The 13,844-nt window shown below is 54.2% G+C and overlaps 1 protein-coding gene across 1 annotated transcript; it reads right to left on the bottom strand.

The window, feature by feature from the left end:
* Positions 1-176: 176 nt before the first annotated feature.
* On the bottom strand, positions 177-13,736 carry DQ04_00631140 (Hydin; the record flags this gene model as incomplete). The annotated part of the gene is made up of 1 exon (XM_009309418.1): positions 177-13,736. The coding sequence occupies one exon, from the start codon at positions 13,734-13,736 to the stop codon at positions 177-179; it is 13,560 nt and encodes a 4,519-aa protein (XP_009307693.1).
* Between the last annotated feature and the right edge of the window lie 108 nt (positions 13,737-13,844).

The raw sequence follows: 13,844 nt of genomic DNA, 5'->3' as shown, positions 1-13,844 counted from the left end.
ATATATATATACTTCTCCACCCAGTGTGTGTGTTTGTGTGAATGTAGGAATAACAGCATATTGAACATTTACTATTTACATGCATGACTGGAGGTGTGTCCCTCCTCCTCTCCCCCCGTCGCTGAATTCAAAATCTCAATGCATCGCCACCACCAGAACCGTCACAATCAAAACCCTCATCGATCCCTCCGTCTGACAGGCGATGTGAGCAAGGATGGCCCATCCGCGGTGCAGCGCTTCAGGTAATACACCCACTGTAGCGTCTCGCCTTGAACTGTGGCAGTGGCAGTGAGCTTCGCCGTCTGCGCCGTCTGTACATCTTCGTCCAACTTGAGCAGAACCTGAATGTTGACCATCTTCTTCGCCGCCACACTCTCGGTGGGTCTCGCAACCACAAAGCTGGGCGAGTCAGTCGAAATGGCGAGCGTGATAGGCTCCTGGAAAACATTCTTGAACGGAACCAACGTCGATTGCCCTGCACGAAGGACAAAAGGTCCCTGGCGCTGTGGCGGCAGGCACACTGCCACAATAGGGAATACGTAAAGACCGGCCTGTGGCGAGAATACTTCGATTGAGTCTCGCGTCTCGCCCACACTTGTCGGTTCGTACTGAATCTCCACAGCTACGTCTTGTCCCTCTGGTCGAATGGTGCCCTGCACCTTCACACTCGCGGTATTCCCTGCTTTTGTGAAGGGTGTGGTCTTCGCGTCCGACAACACACGCACCGTGAAGTCGCAGTTCGCCTTGCTGTAGTGCACAAATTGGAGGGGAAACACGAGACTCTGCCCAAGTGGGCACGAGATGCGCGTGACTTTCTCCGGAGCCGGTGGCATCGATCTGAGGTTAAGCTTGCACGTCGTAGTGCCAAGCTCCGCGCTCGTAGCGGTGACAATCGCCATAGGGTACTCTTTGTGCACGAGCGGGAAGAAGCGGATCGACAACTCCGCGGTAGTCTTGCGTGGAATTGTGAGCGAGGAATCAACAAATATGACATCACTGCCGTTCTCCACCCGTGTCGTGACGTTGACGTTTTTCTCTAGCGGGTTCGTGATGGGTAAGCGATGAATGGCGACATTGCGCACCGTCGCGACAAGCTCCGTCTTGGAAGACACTGCTTTCGGCACAACACGCAGCGCAATGGGAAAAGACTGCGCGTGGTCCTCGCGCTCTGTACAGCGGAATTGCACGGTGCCGCGCAGGACGCCCTCCTTCAGTGAACAGACAGCGACGGAGCACTCGCGCGTCTGCTTCCCCGGCACATCTAGACTTACTGGTGTCTTGACGGTCACCATACCTTTCTCCGGCTCGGGCTCCCAATTCACGCTGGCGTAGAAGCGCAACGGCTGCGCTGTGGTGTTGTGCACCTCGAACGTCTCCAAGTGCGGTGTATTGGCTTCGACCACTTTCTCCGTCAGCGCGGTGGCATCTGTGGGGTACGTCGCGACACCCTCTAGCTGAATCGTGCGCGCAGCACCAGTGGGGAACGGAATAAAGATGCTTCCCAAATCCTTCTCCTTTGTCACGAGCGTCGGCGTGTACGTTACGGGCAGCGTCGCAGTGGTCCTAGGATTGACCTGAAACAGCTTCGGTGCCGTCCAGAGGCGATTATCAATGATAGGTCGTATTGTCAACGGCACATCGGTGAGATTCTCTATAGGTACCATTTTCGTCAGAGAGCTTCTCGCCTTGCATTCGAACTCCACCACCACATCCGCCTTTGGTCGCTCCACGCAGTGCGCCTCCACGTTTACTGACATGGGCGCTGCATTGTCAAAATCCACCATCACAGCGCGCCGGAATGTAGCACCGACCTTCTTTGGTGCGTAAACAAACTCACACGTTTGCTCCGCGTGGGCGCGCACCACTCCAGTTGCCGGAATAGCCTTCATTTCACCAGTCGTGCCATACACCAAATCCCACTTGAAGCGTTGGGAGATGTCACCACTGTTCATAATAACAACGCGACGGGACGCTGTGGCGCCTACCACGACATCATCAAAGAGGACATTCTGCACATCGAGGTGCACCTCTGCGTCCTCACAGGAGGCAGAAACAATTGCTAGCGGCATTTCACGACCACAAACAACCATACGTAATTCACGCTGGAACTCCGGCATACGAGCTGTAGGTTTGAAGGAGACAGTGATGTTTCGCACCTCGCGGGGTCGCAACAAGAACATCTCATTGGGAGAGATGGAAACACCCTTCTCTTGCAAATCAGCATCCACACAGTTGGCAAGAGACACCGGCGTGAGAGCGCGGCTGCGGCAATCAAGTCGCAGCTCCGCAGTGCGGCGCTCGCCAATCCGTGCAGTGCCCAACTTTAGGAATCGGATCGGTACCTCAATGCGTGGAATGACACCTTCACCTGTAAGCGGAACGAATATGGGGTATGAGCTGTTGAGGAGAATCTTGAGCTCACTAGTGAACTCGCCAACCTCACGCGGGGTGAAACTGATCTTCACGTTCCGCATTTCACCAGGTGTAAGCACAAAGGAGGTGGCATCCAACTCGAAAACATCATTCTTGAAAAGGATACAGTCCAACGTCATGTTTTCGTTGGCTTCACCGTTCATCATAGACAGTGTCGTGCTCATCACCGCACCGGCTGAAAACTCCGTGATAAAACACGGACCAAAGTCGTACTTGTCAAAGCCCAGATTCAGTTTCGGCACGTAACTCGTAGCACCCAACCGGATATTATAGATTGTGTTCTTTTCGATTCTGCACTGAATCTTGAAGTTGCGCAGTGTTTCCTCCGCTGTGGGAGAATAAACCAGCATGATAACGGCGCGCTGCTTCGGCGCTACTGTGCCAGAAAGTGGACTCAACACAACAGAGCGGTGCTCCGGCACCATCATTAAGTATTCCATCGAGCACTGCCCGTCGTTCGTGAGCACAAACCGCTTCTTCACAACTTTATCCACCTCTACGCGACCAAGGTTGAAGCAAAGCGGNTGCGATAGCGGCACATCAACAGGTTCGGAAGTCTCGTCATCGTCATCGTCCGCAATGCTGAGTGTGGAATGCACACGCAGGCCCTCACCCTTCACATTTATCGTCAGCGGGTCGCTCAGACGTTTCACTCGGCAAATCAACTTGACATTCACCATGATCTCTTCCTTCGGGCAAAACCACACTGAAAGTGGGATTGCAGACTTGGCTGGAACCACGCCGCTTAGCGGCTTCACCCCGACAAAGGAGGTCTCGCTGTCCAATGAGGCACGGTCAAAAGAGAAGGGGAAGGGAACATCTTCACGGTTCTCCAGCTGGATGATTCTTTCGGTCTTGTTACCAACGGTTACGCCTCCAAAATGTACCCTGCTCACGTGCAGAAACACGTTTGGTTCATCTGCCTTACCAACGAGCAAGAATGGCACGGACACCTGACCCGTAATGATGAAACTCCATTTCGATTCGCGAAGGCCGATAGAAGTGGCAGTGTAATCGAAGGTCATCTCACACTGCTTTCCCGCTGATATAGAGCCGGATGGCGTAAGACAACGGAACGGTGAGAGACGCTGTGACAAGGGATCACCGATCCATTCGAACCGATACGTCGACGTGGTGGGGTTAATGACCTTAAAGCTAACAGTGGATTTGCTCTGTAGGCCGCATGCGTTGAACATGACAGCAATAGTCTCAGGGTTCAGATCAGGTCCAGCCTCGCCGTCGATTCGGTTAGACATATAGTCACACTGCGGCACATTGAAGTGAACTAGTGGACACTCCGCGCTTCCCTGCATTGGCAGGTACAGTTTGGGATCTTGACTGTACAGAAAGGTCCCAACGAGTAGCTGCGTGACACTCTCGACAGTTCTTGGGGCAAATGTAACACGCACGTCAAGATGCCTCTGGGGTGCAATTTCTCCTTCGACAGGGTCCACACTGAAGACACCGGTGAGATCCATGTCACCAGAAGAGCGATTGTGCACGCCATTCACCTCAAACGAGAAGGGCAAGACGTTTAGTCCCGTGTTAGTGATGCGCAGAGGGGTAGATCTCTTCTGGAAGATCTTTGTCACTGGGAACGTGATGGGATCAGAAGCTCCCACGCCGTCGTTCATTGGCAACGTGACCTTGTATGATGTAAAATCACATGCATAACTCACGTAGAGCGTCTTCTGCACTGAGAGGTCGTTGGTGGGGTTGTATATTGGCTCCGGAATCGCTTCGACAACTTTGCGCAGGTTCCGCCGGCTGTCGGTCTCTGAAGTTAATGATGTAGTCTGTGTCTCATCGCTGGCGGAGGCCATCGCTACCCATTTGGCCTTCGTCTGCGTGTTGTCCCAGTCATCCGCCTTCAACATCTCAATTGACACCACGCGGAGTGCGCACTGAATTGTTGCCTTTGACACTGAGTCTGCAAAGAGCCGCAACGTTATCGGCTTCGATGCACCAGCTGACAGATGCCCTATCATCGGTGAGCAGCGTAGGGCATTAGAGGAACAGTCCCACGCGAAACGCACCGCGTGGGGGCTGTTGTTGCGCAGCGTCACCACATGCTCCTTCGGCTGCGACACGTACCAGTGGCCCAGAGAGAGGTGATCTTCACTGCCCGGGTCAATGTTGTCGAAACTGATGGTCTGGAAATAGCTCTCGCCCACAACCCACAGCTCGCGGTCCTCGTACGGATTCTCCGTCACAGAAACACGTAGCCGCACACGTCGCTTTACCACAGCGGTCGGTGTAAAGGAGAGTGTGAAAGTTTCCTCGCCTCCAACAGGGAGTAAGATTTCTTCGCGTAACTTTGACACCAAAATATCCTTCGGAAACTCATCTGGTGCCGTTAGTCGAATGTGGGCGGTAATATCACCAGTGTTCCGCACTGTAAAAGACCGAGTTGACACTGCCCCGAGAAGCGTGAGTGGAAGCTGTATCGTGTCACCGGCGCCGGCGTTTGCAGCATCTTCCAATACATGCTGCATACTCACCGATCTCTTTGCCTCCCGTCCACGCACCTTGGCGTTCCTCTTTGTTGGTGTGGGTGGCTTCACAACAAATGGAATCTGCAGTCGTGGCGGAAGGATGTACTCCACTGTTGGCAGGACACCCTCGCCTGAAAGATCAAAGCGTAGGGCGCTGGTTTTAGGATCTGTCCCACCCATAACAACAGCTTCAAAACGAGCATTAAATGATTGCAGTGTTGGAGGGGTAAAAATCACCGTCACAAATCGGCTCTCGAATGATGGAAGTTGCATTGTGTCTGTACCCTCCGGCTCCCCATCTATCAACAATTCAAAACCGTCCACGCCAAGTATCGCATCCTTATCCTTCTTCTCTCTCTCCTTCTTTTCGCGTGGATACTTTGGTAGCAGCTGCAGCTTCACTAAACATGTTAGTGGACTGGAATTGGCGATGCGGAATCGCTCCTCCAACCGGCTGCCAACAAGAGCCGCCCCAAATGAGAAGAGACCACTATCCCTCACATAGGCGCGCATCGACCTGTTGCACTGTGCCATGCTAGTCACCACCTGCTGCTCCTCAAACACTGTTTCCACATCCACAGAGGACGTCAGGTCCGCCACTATGCCAGGTGTTGTTGGTGAAGCGACAAGTTCAAACGGCACCCCCTTCGCTTCCAAATCCGGCTCACAGTGGTCAACGTAGATGCCGAGTGTCTCCTTATGACTCGTCTTGTCGCCTTGCAGAGTGACCACTTGGAACACAAACACCTCACCCACCGGGACGGTTCCACTACTCGGTGACACTGTGAAGGCACCAAGTTGAAACGCTGGTTCTGCCTTGGCTGACTTTCGGTGCTTCTTGACTGTGGTTTCATCCTCATCTGCCGTGGGCAATGCGGGGCCATTTTTGTAGTTAAACAGACGGAAGTTGAGCGGGAAGCGACCAGTGTTGCGCAGCTCGAAGGAGCACTGCTTCTTCTGATCGGTGAAACAGGATCCAAAATCAATACAGGACGGCTTGATAGTGAAACGATTGTACCACGCTTCCCCATTCACAGGGATGCTTTGCACTGGAAACAATAGTTCATTTCCGATGGGATCAAAGAATGAGGCCTCAATCACACCAAGTGCTGAAGGAATTTCACCTTCCTTCTCGAAGCGGATTGTCACATCCACGTTCACTAATGATGCATCTTTATAGCCGACGAGCCCGCGTAACAGTCCCTCACTTGGTGAGAGTGTAATAAGGCCTTGCAAACACTTAGGAATCCGAAGTATATAGCCAACCTCGTACGGGCCCTTGTTGAGAATGCGCACTGTATCCTTCTTTGTATCACCCACATGCATAAGCTTGAAATCAACTTCCCGAGTCCATTCCAGGACTGTATCATGTGCCTCAGCCTTGATAACCAATGGGAGAGACTCAAACGGCACGTCGTCTGAGTCTGTCACTTCCACCTTAAGCGGTATGTTGTGCACGCCTGTTCGTGTCGGCTTGAAGGCCACCTCAAGCGGGAAGACAGCGTTCACGTCTAGAAGACCACCAGGGGAGTTCAGCTCAAACTCCTTTGGCAATTTTTCAACACCCAAGATACGCCAGCGCACAGGCATCAAACTGACATTAGCAATAATGATTGCTTTCTCAACCTGACGAGTAAGCAAGCATCGTCCATACTGCGCCACTGACTCCTTCTTCCCATCAAGCGTTACGGCTGGTCGCGTACCAATACAGGAGACATTAACGTACCAGGGTGTTGGGTTGTCACGCACTGTTACGACGAGCCGTGATGAGATTTCACCAATTGTTTCCGGCACGGCACGCAGTACCACCGTCGTCTTTTCCCCTACTGGTAATGTGAACTTACTCGGTGTCACAGTGAAGGTGTTTTCCTTCTCCTTCCCAAAGGAAACCGTAACCTCCGCAGGGAATATGCCACTGTTTGTGAAGGTCATGGTCTCCTGTGCTCCACTCTCCCGGAGAGCGAGGGAACTGTTCCTCTTGAAAATCATTCCAACGTCACTCGCCCGCTTGTTGAGCTTACGGACGGACGGTAGCGGTGTTGCCATTCCCCCACCAGCGACGATAAGAGGGCCGAATTCGTACGTCCGCTTCGAAGTAAGAAAGACGCGACTCATCTGCTTTCCGGCAATTGCACGTGGCTTCGTCACGGCAAAAACACTCTTCTCATCACGGCATATCTCCGGGTACGCGATGCGCGCAACGGCAGGCAGCACGATTTCTTGACTCGTGCCTGTGATACCAAAGAAAAAGGAAGTTGCGTGTTTCCCCAGCTTCTCGCTGGAGAACACAACGGTGACGCACACCGACGACTTGGGCGGGACTATCCACCTCGTTGTTTCCTCTACCACCGACACCAACTGCTGCGCCGCCCCCTTCGGTGACTTCTTCACAACTGCATCACGTTGCACAACGGAGAAAAAACGGAATTCCTCCAATGACTCGACTGTGCGCCGCACACGGCTGTCATCAATCAACTCCCACAAACCGAATCCTCTTGCCTCGGGCGAATAATCCACACGTCGTTGCACCTCCTCTGTTTTCTCATTGGAGACTGGTGTGGCCGGCCTCAACTCCATTTCTGTGTCTGAGAGCGGGAATGCCTGCTCCAAAATTGCCTTGGTCACCGCCTCGTCACTTCCCTCAGCGTCAACAGCGGTGTGCATTGTGCCATTCATGCGGCGCAGCAACATATAGAGTTCCTTATACTGATCGAGCTCGGAGAGGTTGTTCCACACCGGCTTGGGACGCGGCTCCGGCGCATGCTTTTTGCCCTTCGTGGTGCTTCGCAAGAGGGCCTCCTGCTCTTCTTTTGCGGCAATGGAAGCATCGATCATAGCCTGCACCGATAGCTGCTCCGCACTCTTCCGCTCTTCACTGAAGCGTGCCACCTCCTTTGTGGCTTCCGCTAGGGCCCGCTTGCATGTGTTATAATGTAGCAGACGGTGATTGTATGCGTCACGCTCGTCAGCGGAGAGTTGTTCGTATTCATCCTCCGTGAGCGGCACTGTCATAGCCTCTTCAGCGCCTTGACTGCACCTCTGCTGTTTTTCAAGGTTGCGGCGGAGCCCCACTGTCGCCTCACTCACGCAAAGTGAGATGATCTGCAGTGCCCTTCCTGTAGTAGTTGCTGCCTTCTCAATGGCGAATAACACCGCCTCTCGGTCATCGGTAAGGATCGATTTGATATCATCTACTATCACATTCTCCGACCCACTAAGTGATGTGAGATGACGCGTTACAAGTGCGTAGAGAATCTTCACCACATTTGAGTTAACAAGGTTCTCTACGGGGACCGGGGTACTGCAGTTAACAGCTTCCTCTGTTGTACGCGCTGAGCCGCGTTCCCTTCGTTCCGAGAGGATGTTACGGATGCTCTCTCCTTCTGCTGTATCAAATTCAGCCTCTGCACGTACCATGAGGTCCAGATCGAGTTGCGTCAGGTTCCGCTCCTCCATCAACTTCCGTGTTTGTGTCGTCCTTCCTGCAAAAGGTGGCCCAGTGACGACCACTAGCTGTGGCCTCACTACATTCACTCCTGAGGCTGCGGACGCTGCACGTGTTGCTGGCCGCTCACGCTGCGATGGGGTCGCTCCTGGTGCTTCGGTCCGCGGCTGCGAAGAGTGCGGACGCCGCGACGATCCCCGACTTCCAGCCCGCCGCTCTGTTAGGTTATCATCATCGGCCTCCGGCTCCTTGTACTCAAGCCCCGACTCCTCTGTTTGAATTTCCGTAAATGCGGCGTCGAGGAGTGGCCCCGGGAGCGAGTAGCCTGCCTCACGAATCGGGAGGTGGAGTTCCCTTTCCTTACCACTCGGCGTATTCTGCATTGCGAGGGTGTGCCGCAGAATGTTGAGCTCCACCCGGTACTTCTGATCAAGCTGCATGCTGAACACTTCCAATGGCCGCTCCTCGTTGTTCGTGATGACGAAGGCGTTCCTCATCGTCTGACACGGAAACACCGGTGGGAACACCAGTGGTGACGGAGAAAACTCTACATCTACCCCCACAACGTTGCCTCGTATCACAATGTAATAATCCTCCGGATTGGATGTGTAGCGGAGGCGCAGTTTGGCCTTTGCGGGCCCTTTGAATCTTGACATAAAATTCAGCTGGATGGTCATGCAATTGTTGGGGGCAAGTGTTCCTCGGTCCTTGTTCACTTTGAACTGCCGTCTGGAATTGCCAAGTGATGTCCCTGCAGAAGCAGATGTAGCAACAGTAACAGCGGTGGGGGTGACGGCACCGGCATTAGCATCGCCTTCTTCTTTCCGCTTGGACTCAATCAGCAGCATCTTCCACGAACATGGGACGGCCTCGTTGTTGACAAAGTGCAGCGGTATCTTCTTCACATGACCAAGAAGGATGTCGCCAAAGTCCACCGTGTTTTCAAAAGGCACCAATATTGGTGTAGCAACAAAGCAGCGCACCTCAATAATGACGCGGGGTCCTTTATTAATATCAAGAAAGAACTCGAATTGGTTCTCGCCAGTCGCAATTTTTTCCGGGTCATCAGCTGCGAGTATCAGGCTCACCTCTGTTTCTGTGAAGGGTGACATCGTGGGAATCTTCAGCGGCTCAATGCGCAGCGGCAAGGGTTCAATTGCCCGCTTGTCAAGCAGAACTGACACAGAGTACATGGACGTGTTCACGAGCGTAAGATTTACAGTGCGGGTTTCCTGCCGTGTCATGTGGCCAAATTCAACCACATACCGTGAGAGGACAAGTGGTTCTTCTTTTTTCTTCTCAGTACCGCCACCAGCGACGCGCTGTACTTCAGTTGCCGATGGTGTTGACGTCGACGAGGTAGCTAGAATGTTGCGACAGAACGCCATCCGCTCAGCCTCTATCGCTAGGGGTACGACGTGCGACAGATCTGGCGTGTAGCCAGCCTTTGTGTGATACGGGACCCAGTCGCTATCTGCGAGCTCCTCAAGGCAACGCAGGTACGTTGCGTCCTCCACGCGAGTCAATGTCACATTCTTGTCGCACAATGCCACTGTCATAGCACTTGTCTGACCAAGACCACACACCGTGATGGGCTGTGGGTCGAGGTGACCCACCTGCACAAAGAATGTCTCTACAACCTCCTCTGGTATTAACGGCCTGAATGCCACAGTGAGTGAGACTTTGTTCGTCACAATCCCGCTCAGCGGCTTTACTGTCAAAGACCCTGGTTGCCGCAGCGAGGCAAGGTCTACTGTGAAGGGAACGGCAACGCGCGAGAGGCTTGAGATGGTGATGGTCTTCTTCGCCACTGCCCTGTGATGCATAACACCAAAGTCGAGGCTGGTGCAGTCGAAACGCACCGCGGCGTCGCTCCAGCCCACGAGGCCCACTTTGTATTTTGGCCCGCCCTCCAGCATACACGTCGCGGTGGCCTCGTGTCGTCCACGCGTACCGTAGAAAACAGCCTCAACGACGCGCTGTCCACCAGGTGGGATGGTGCCACGAAAGGGGACAAAGTCGAATTGTTTCTGCTTTACCTCAGACTGCCCCTCTGCGGCCTCGTCATGGCACTCGATACTCCACAAGAAGTTTGCTGCAACGGAAGATGAGAGGTTCGTCAGGGTGAGCTCCGAACGCCCCTCCGTGTCCACAAGAATAGATCCAAAGTTCACCTGCTCTCCTTCGGGTTCAATGCGGATGGTCGGAAATGCAATGTCGGCTGAAAGGCTCACGTACTCAGTAAATGGATGGTTTTCGAAGGCGACTAGAACCCGGCCCTTTACTGAGTGGGCAATGTTGTCGTGGCGATAGGCGGTATTGCAGGTGACACCTATAATGCGTGTTTCACCGCTCGCGAGACCAAAGGACGTTGGCTCTACCAAATGAAACGGAGAGGGACTCCCTGACGGCACCTCCAAACGCTTCAGTACCGCCCGTAGCGGCCGTGTCGTGATGTTCTTCATCGTAAATGTCTTTGTCATAACCGTCTGGCCTGCCTCTCCCTCGGCACCGTAGATGTAGTCGAAACCGATCTTCTTTGTGCTGTAGGCGATCAACGGGGGGACAAAGTTTCCTGTTATACTGGAAGTAAGAATAGGTCTAAAGACCCTCTTGTCCTTCAGCACGAACTCCTCAGTGAAGTTACCCGCAAATTTCACCAACCCCTGCACCTTAAACGTGAAGGATTCACCAGCACTGATAACGGCATTCTCGGGGTGGATGTGAAACACAATGGGTGGGCCGCCAGGCTTCACACGAGTGCCGCGCAGGTTTGTCCACAGCACATCAATGTCGCGCCGGCCCTTGTTGGTGAGCACCAACGGCTTCTCCACTTGTGTCTCGGTGAAGGCATCGCCAAAGTCAATCTTGTCAATAGGCTCGATGGGGACAAGTGCGTAGCCCTTCCCGGTTGCAGAGACTGCAATGACCTGCGCATCATCCTCTGCGTACCGAACCTTTACTTGGATCTTGTCCGTGAAGGGTCGCGAGTCGTCCAGACACGCCGACACTTTCACCACAAAACTGCCGTATGGCGGTATTTCACCCTCTGTCTGCTCGAGATGAAAGACTGAGTTACCCTCCCGCGTTTCGCGGTGTGGGAGGCGTACGGTGAAGAAGGCGGGGATAGGACTCGTGTTGGATAACAAGAGGTCTCGCTCTGCGTGTTCCAGCAACGTCAGCGTGCCGAACGCAATCGCCTTGGAATCCACTGTCACGGTCGGCCCACGCGCTGTCGCAGTCACAAGGACAGGCAGTGGCGGCTCGTCCGAGCCCAACACACGCACGTACAGCGTCATACGCAGTCCACCAACAACCAAAGGTGTTAGTTTGACCGGAACTTGGGATCGACTACGCGGACTAATCTCTTCAGCACCTTGTGATTCACCTGCCGACCCAATAACAACACTTGCATTCACCGCACACCCGCCATCTTCATTAAGCATGGTAACCTCATACCTGCCAAGGAGTGCAGTCTTGTTGACGACTTCCAGGTTCATGGTGTACTCGTGACCAACGAAGCAGGTACCGTAATGCAGCTGCTCCATAGATAATTGAAGTGCTGGCACAAGGCACGCGGCCCTTATGGGGAGCGACTCCACCGCTTTGCCAACACCGTCCACGTCGACTAACAGCACCGTCTCGCAGTCACCCACCGTGCTAGAGGTGAAATCGACGCGTATTTCTTGCCGCCCATTAGGTGCAATGACGCCGTCGGACGGGACAACCGTGATCGCCGTGTGGAGCGGGGTGGATTCGGGGATGCGCAGATGGAAGTGAATAGGGACCTGACCGGTATTCAGCATCGTCGTTGTGCGGGAGTGGAGGAAGTTGTATGAGACATTACCAAAGTCAAGGTTCTCAACATCGAACTGAAGTGAGGGCCCAGTGACACGACCGCGGAAGCGGAGTGTGCGATCTGCGAGAGAGCCGTGAAGATGAATGCGAAATGTCTCGGATATGAGGCCGACGAGGTCGGACTGAAGGCGAATAACAAGCGTCTCGTGTGTGCCAGGCGCCAGGACACCCTCCGATGGGGAGAACGTAAACTTTTGCCCCATAAGCGTATCCTGAGGCAGCACCGTGTAGCGTGCCTCAATGCAGCCCTTGTTCATAATGGCCACCTCGTACTCGTGCAGTGCACCTACGAAGATGTCACCAATGTCTAGACGGCTGTACTCCAATTCGCACTGTGGACCGAGACCTGTGCCTTTTACTTGTAACGGGAGTCGCTGCCGCCTGCCGCTGATGTCGAGGTAGGCAGTGGCGAGGTAATCCATGGTGAGTTGTGGATTAAAGGTGACAACAAACTCTTTACTTCCCTTCGCGTAAATCACACCACTAACTGGCTCGAGCGTGAATACGTCATCATCAAACACGCGTCCTGCCTTTGCGAGAATATCTAGTCGTTCCCTTGCAAGTCGTTTTTGGGTTGCATCATTCTGTGATTTCGACATCACTGTGTATGTGACCAACTCGGACTGCTGCAACAGATTGTGTTCTGTCGCCTGCGCCTCCTCCGCCTCTGTACGGTCCGACTTCCACGTGAAGTGCACCGTATAGTCACTGTCGTTCCGCACACGCACCACTGCCTGATTCTCCAGCGTGACGAATGTGCTAGGAAACTCCAATGTGCTCTGCTCCAGCACCACCGCCACCTCCACGGCGCTCCCTGTGAGGGGTAACTCTTGCACCATGTCCTCCTCCGGGCCAAGGCGGAAGACAATAGTGGAGTCGTACTGCTGCAGCGTCGGCGGGGAGAAGACAACGCTGACGGGGAGGACGCCTCCATCCGGCGGCACAATGCCAGAGGACGGTGTGATGGCGAACGGCGCCGGTGCCTCCGCACGCCATTGGCACTCCATTCGGCCGGTGTTGCGAAGGAAAAGCGCAGTTTCGGCGCTGCCCTTCACCGGACACGGCGAAACCGTGAAGGAACCCGGCAGCGTGAGACGGCCACGGCCCGCGACGGCGCGCACGGGAACAGTGAACTCTTCGTGGTCGGTCGTCACGACGAGGTCGCACGCGTAGTCGCGGTTCTCCTCAGGCGTGAAGAGCACCTTGTACGTGATGGAGAGGCCAGAGGCAACCTTCATCGTCGTGACGCCGTGCCGCGGCAGTTTCAACACCAGAAATCGGCTTGCCGGCCGTGCGACGCGAATGTACTGCGCCTCCTTTGTGACGTTCTTTAGATGTAGCGATGCCTCGTACGTCTTGTGGGGTTCAAAGTCATGAAAGAAAATTTCATCTGGGTTCACTTCGAACGTCATAGTCTTGGGGAAGCGAGTGGAGGCCGCGACGGTGCCCACTGTGGGGCCATTGCCGCCAGTCGCGCCGGAGGCGGCGCCTTGTGATTGATACATGTGCCGCTTGTTCCTCCCCACCCCTCCAACTCTATCAATGCGCCCTTGCTTGTGCAGAAACACCGCTTGTTTTTGTCGGCTTTCGTCCCTTCCCCGGAGCCACGCGAG

Source organism: Trypanosoma grayi, assembly GCF_000691245.1.
Source record: "Trypanosoma grayi strain ANR4 Tgr_63_V1, whole genome shotgun sequence".
Taxonomy (NCBI): Eukaryota; Euglenozoa; class Kinetoplastea; order Trypanosomatida; family Trypanosomatidae; genus Trypanosoma; species Trypanosoma grayi.
The sequence above is the reverse complement of the archived record's forward strand: the minus strand, read 5'-3'. Positions and strand labels throughout refer to the sequence as shown.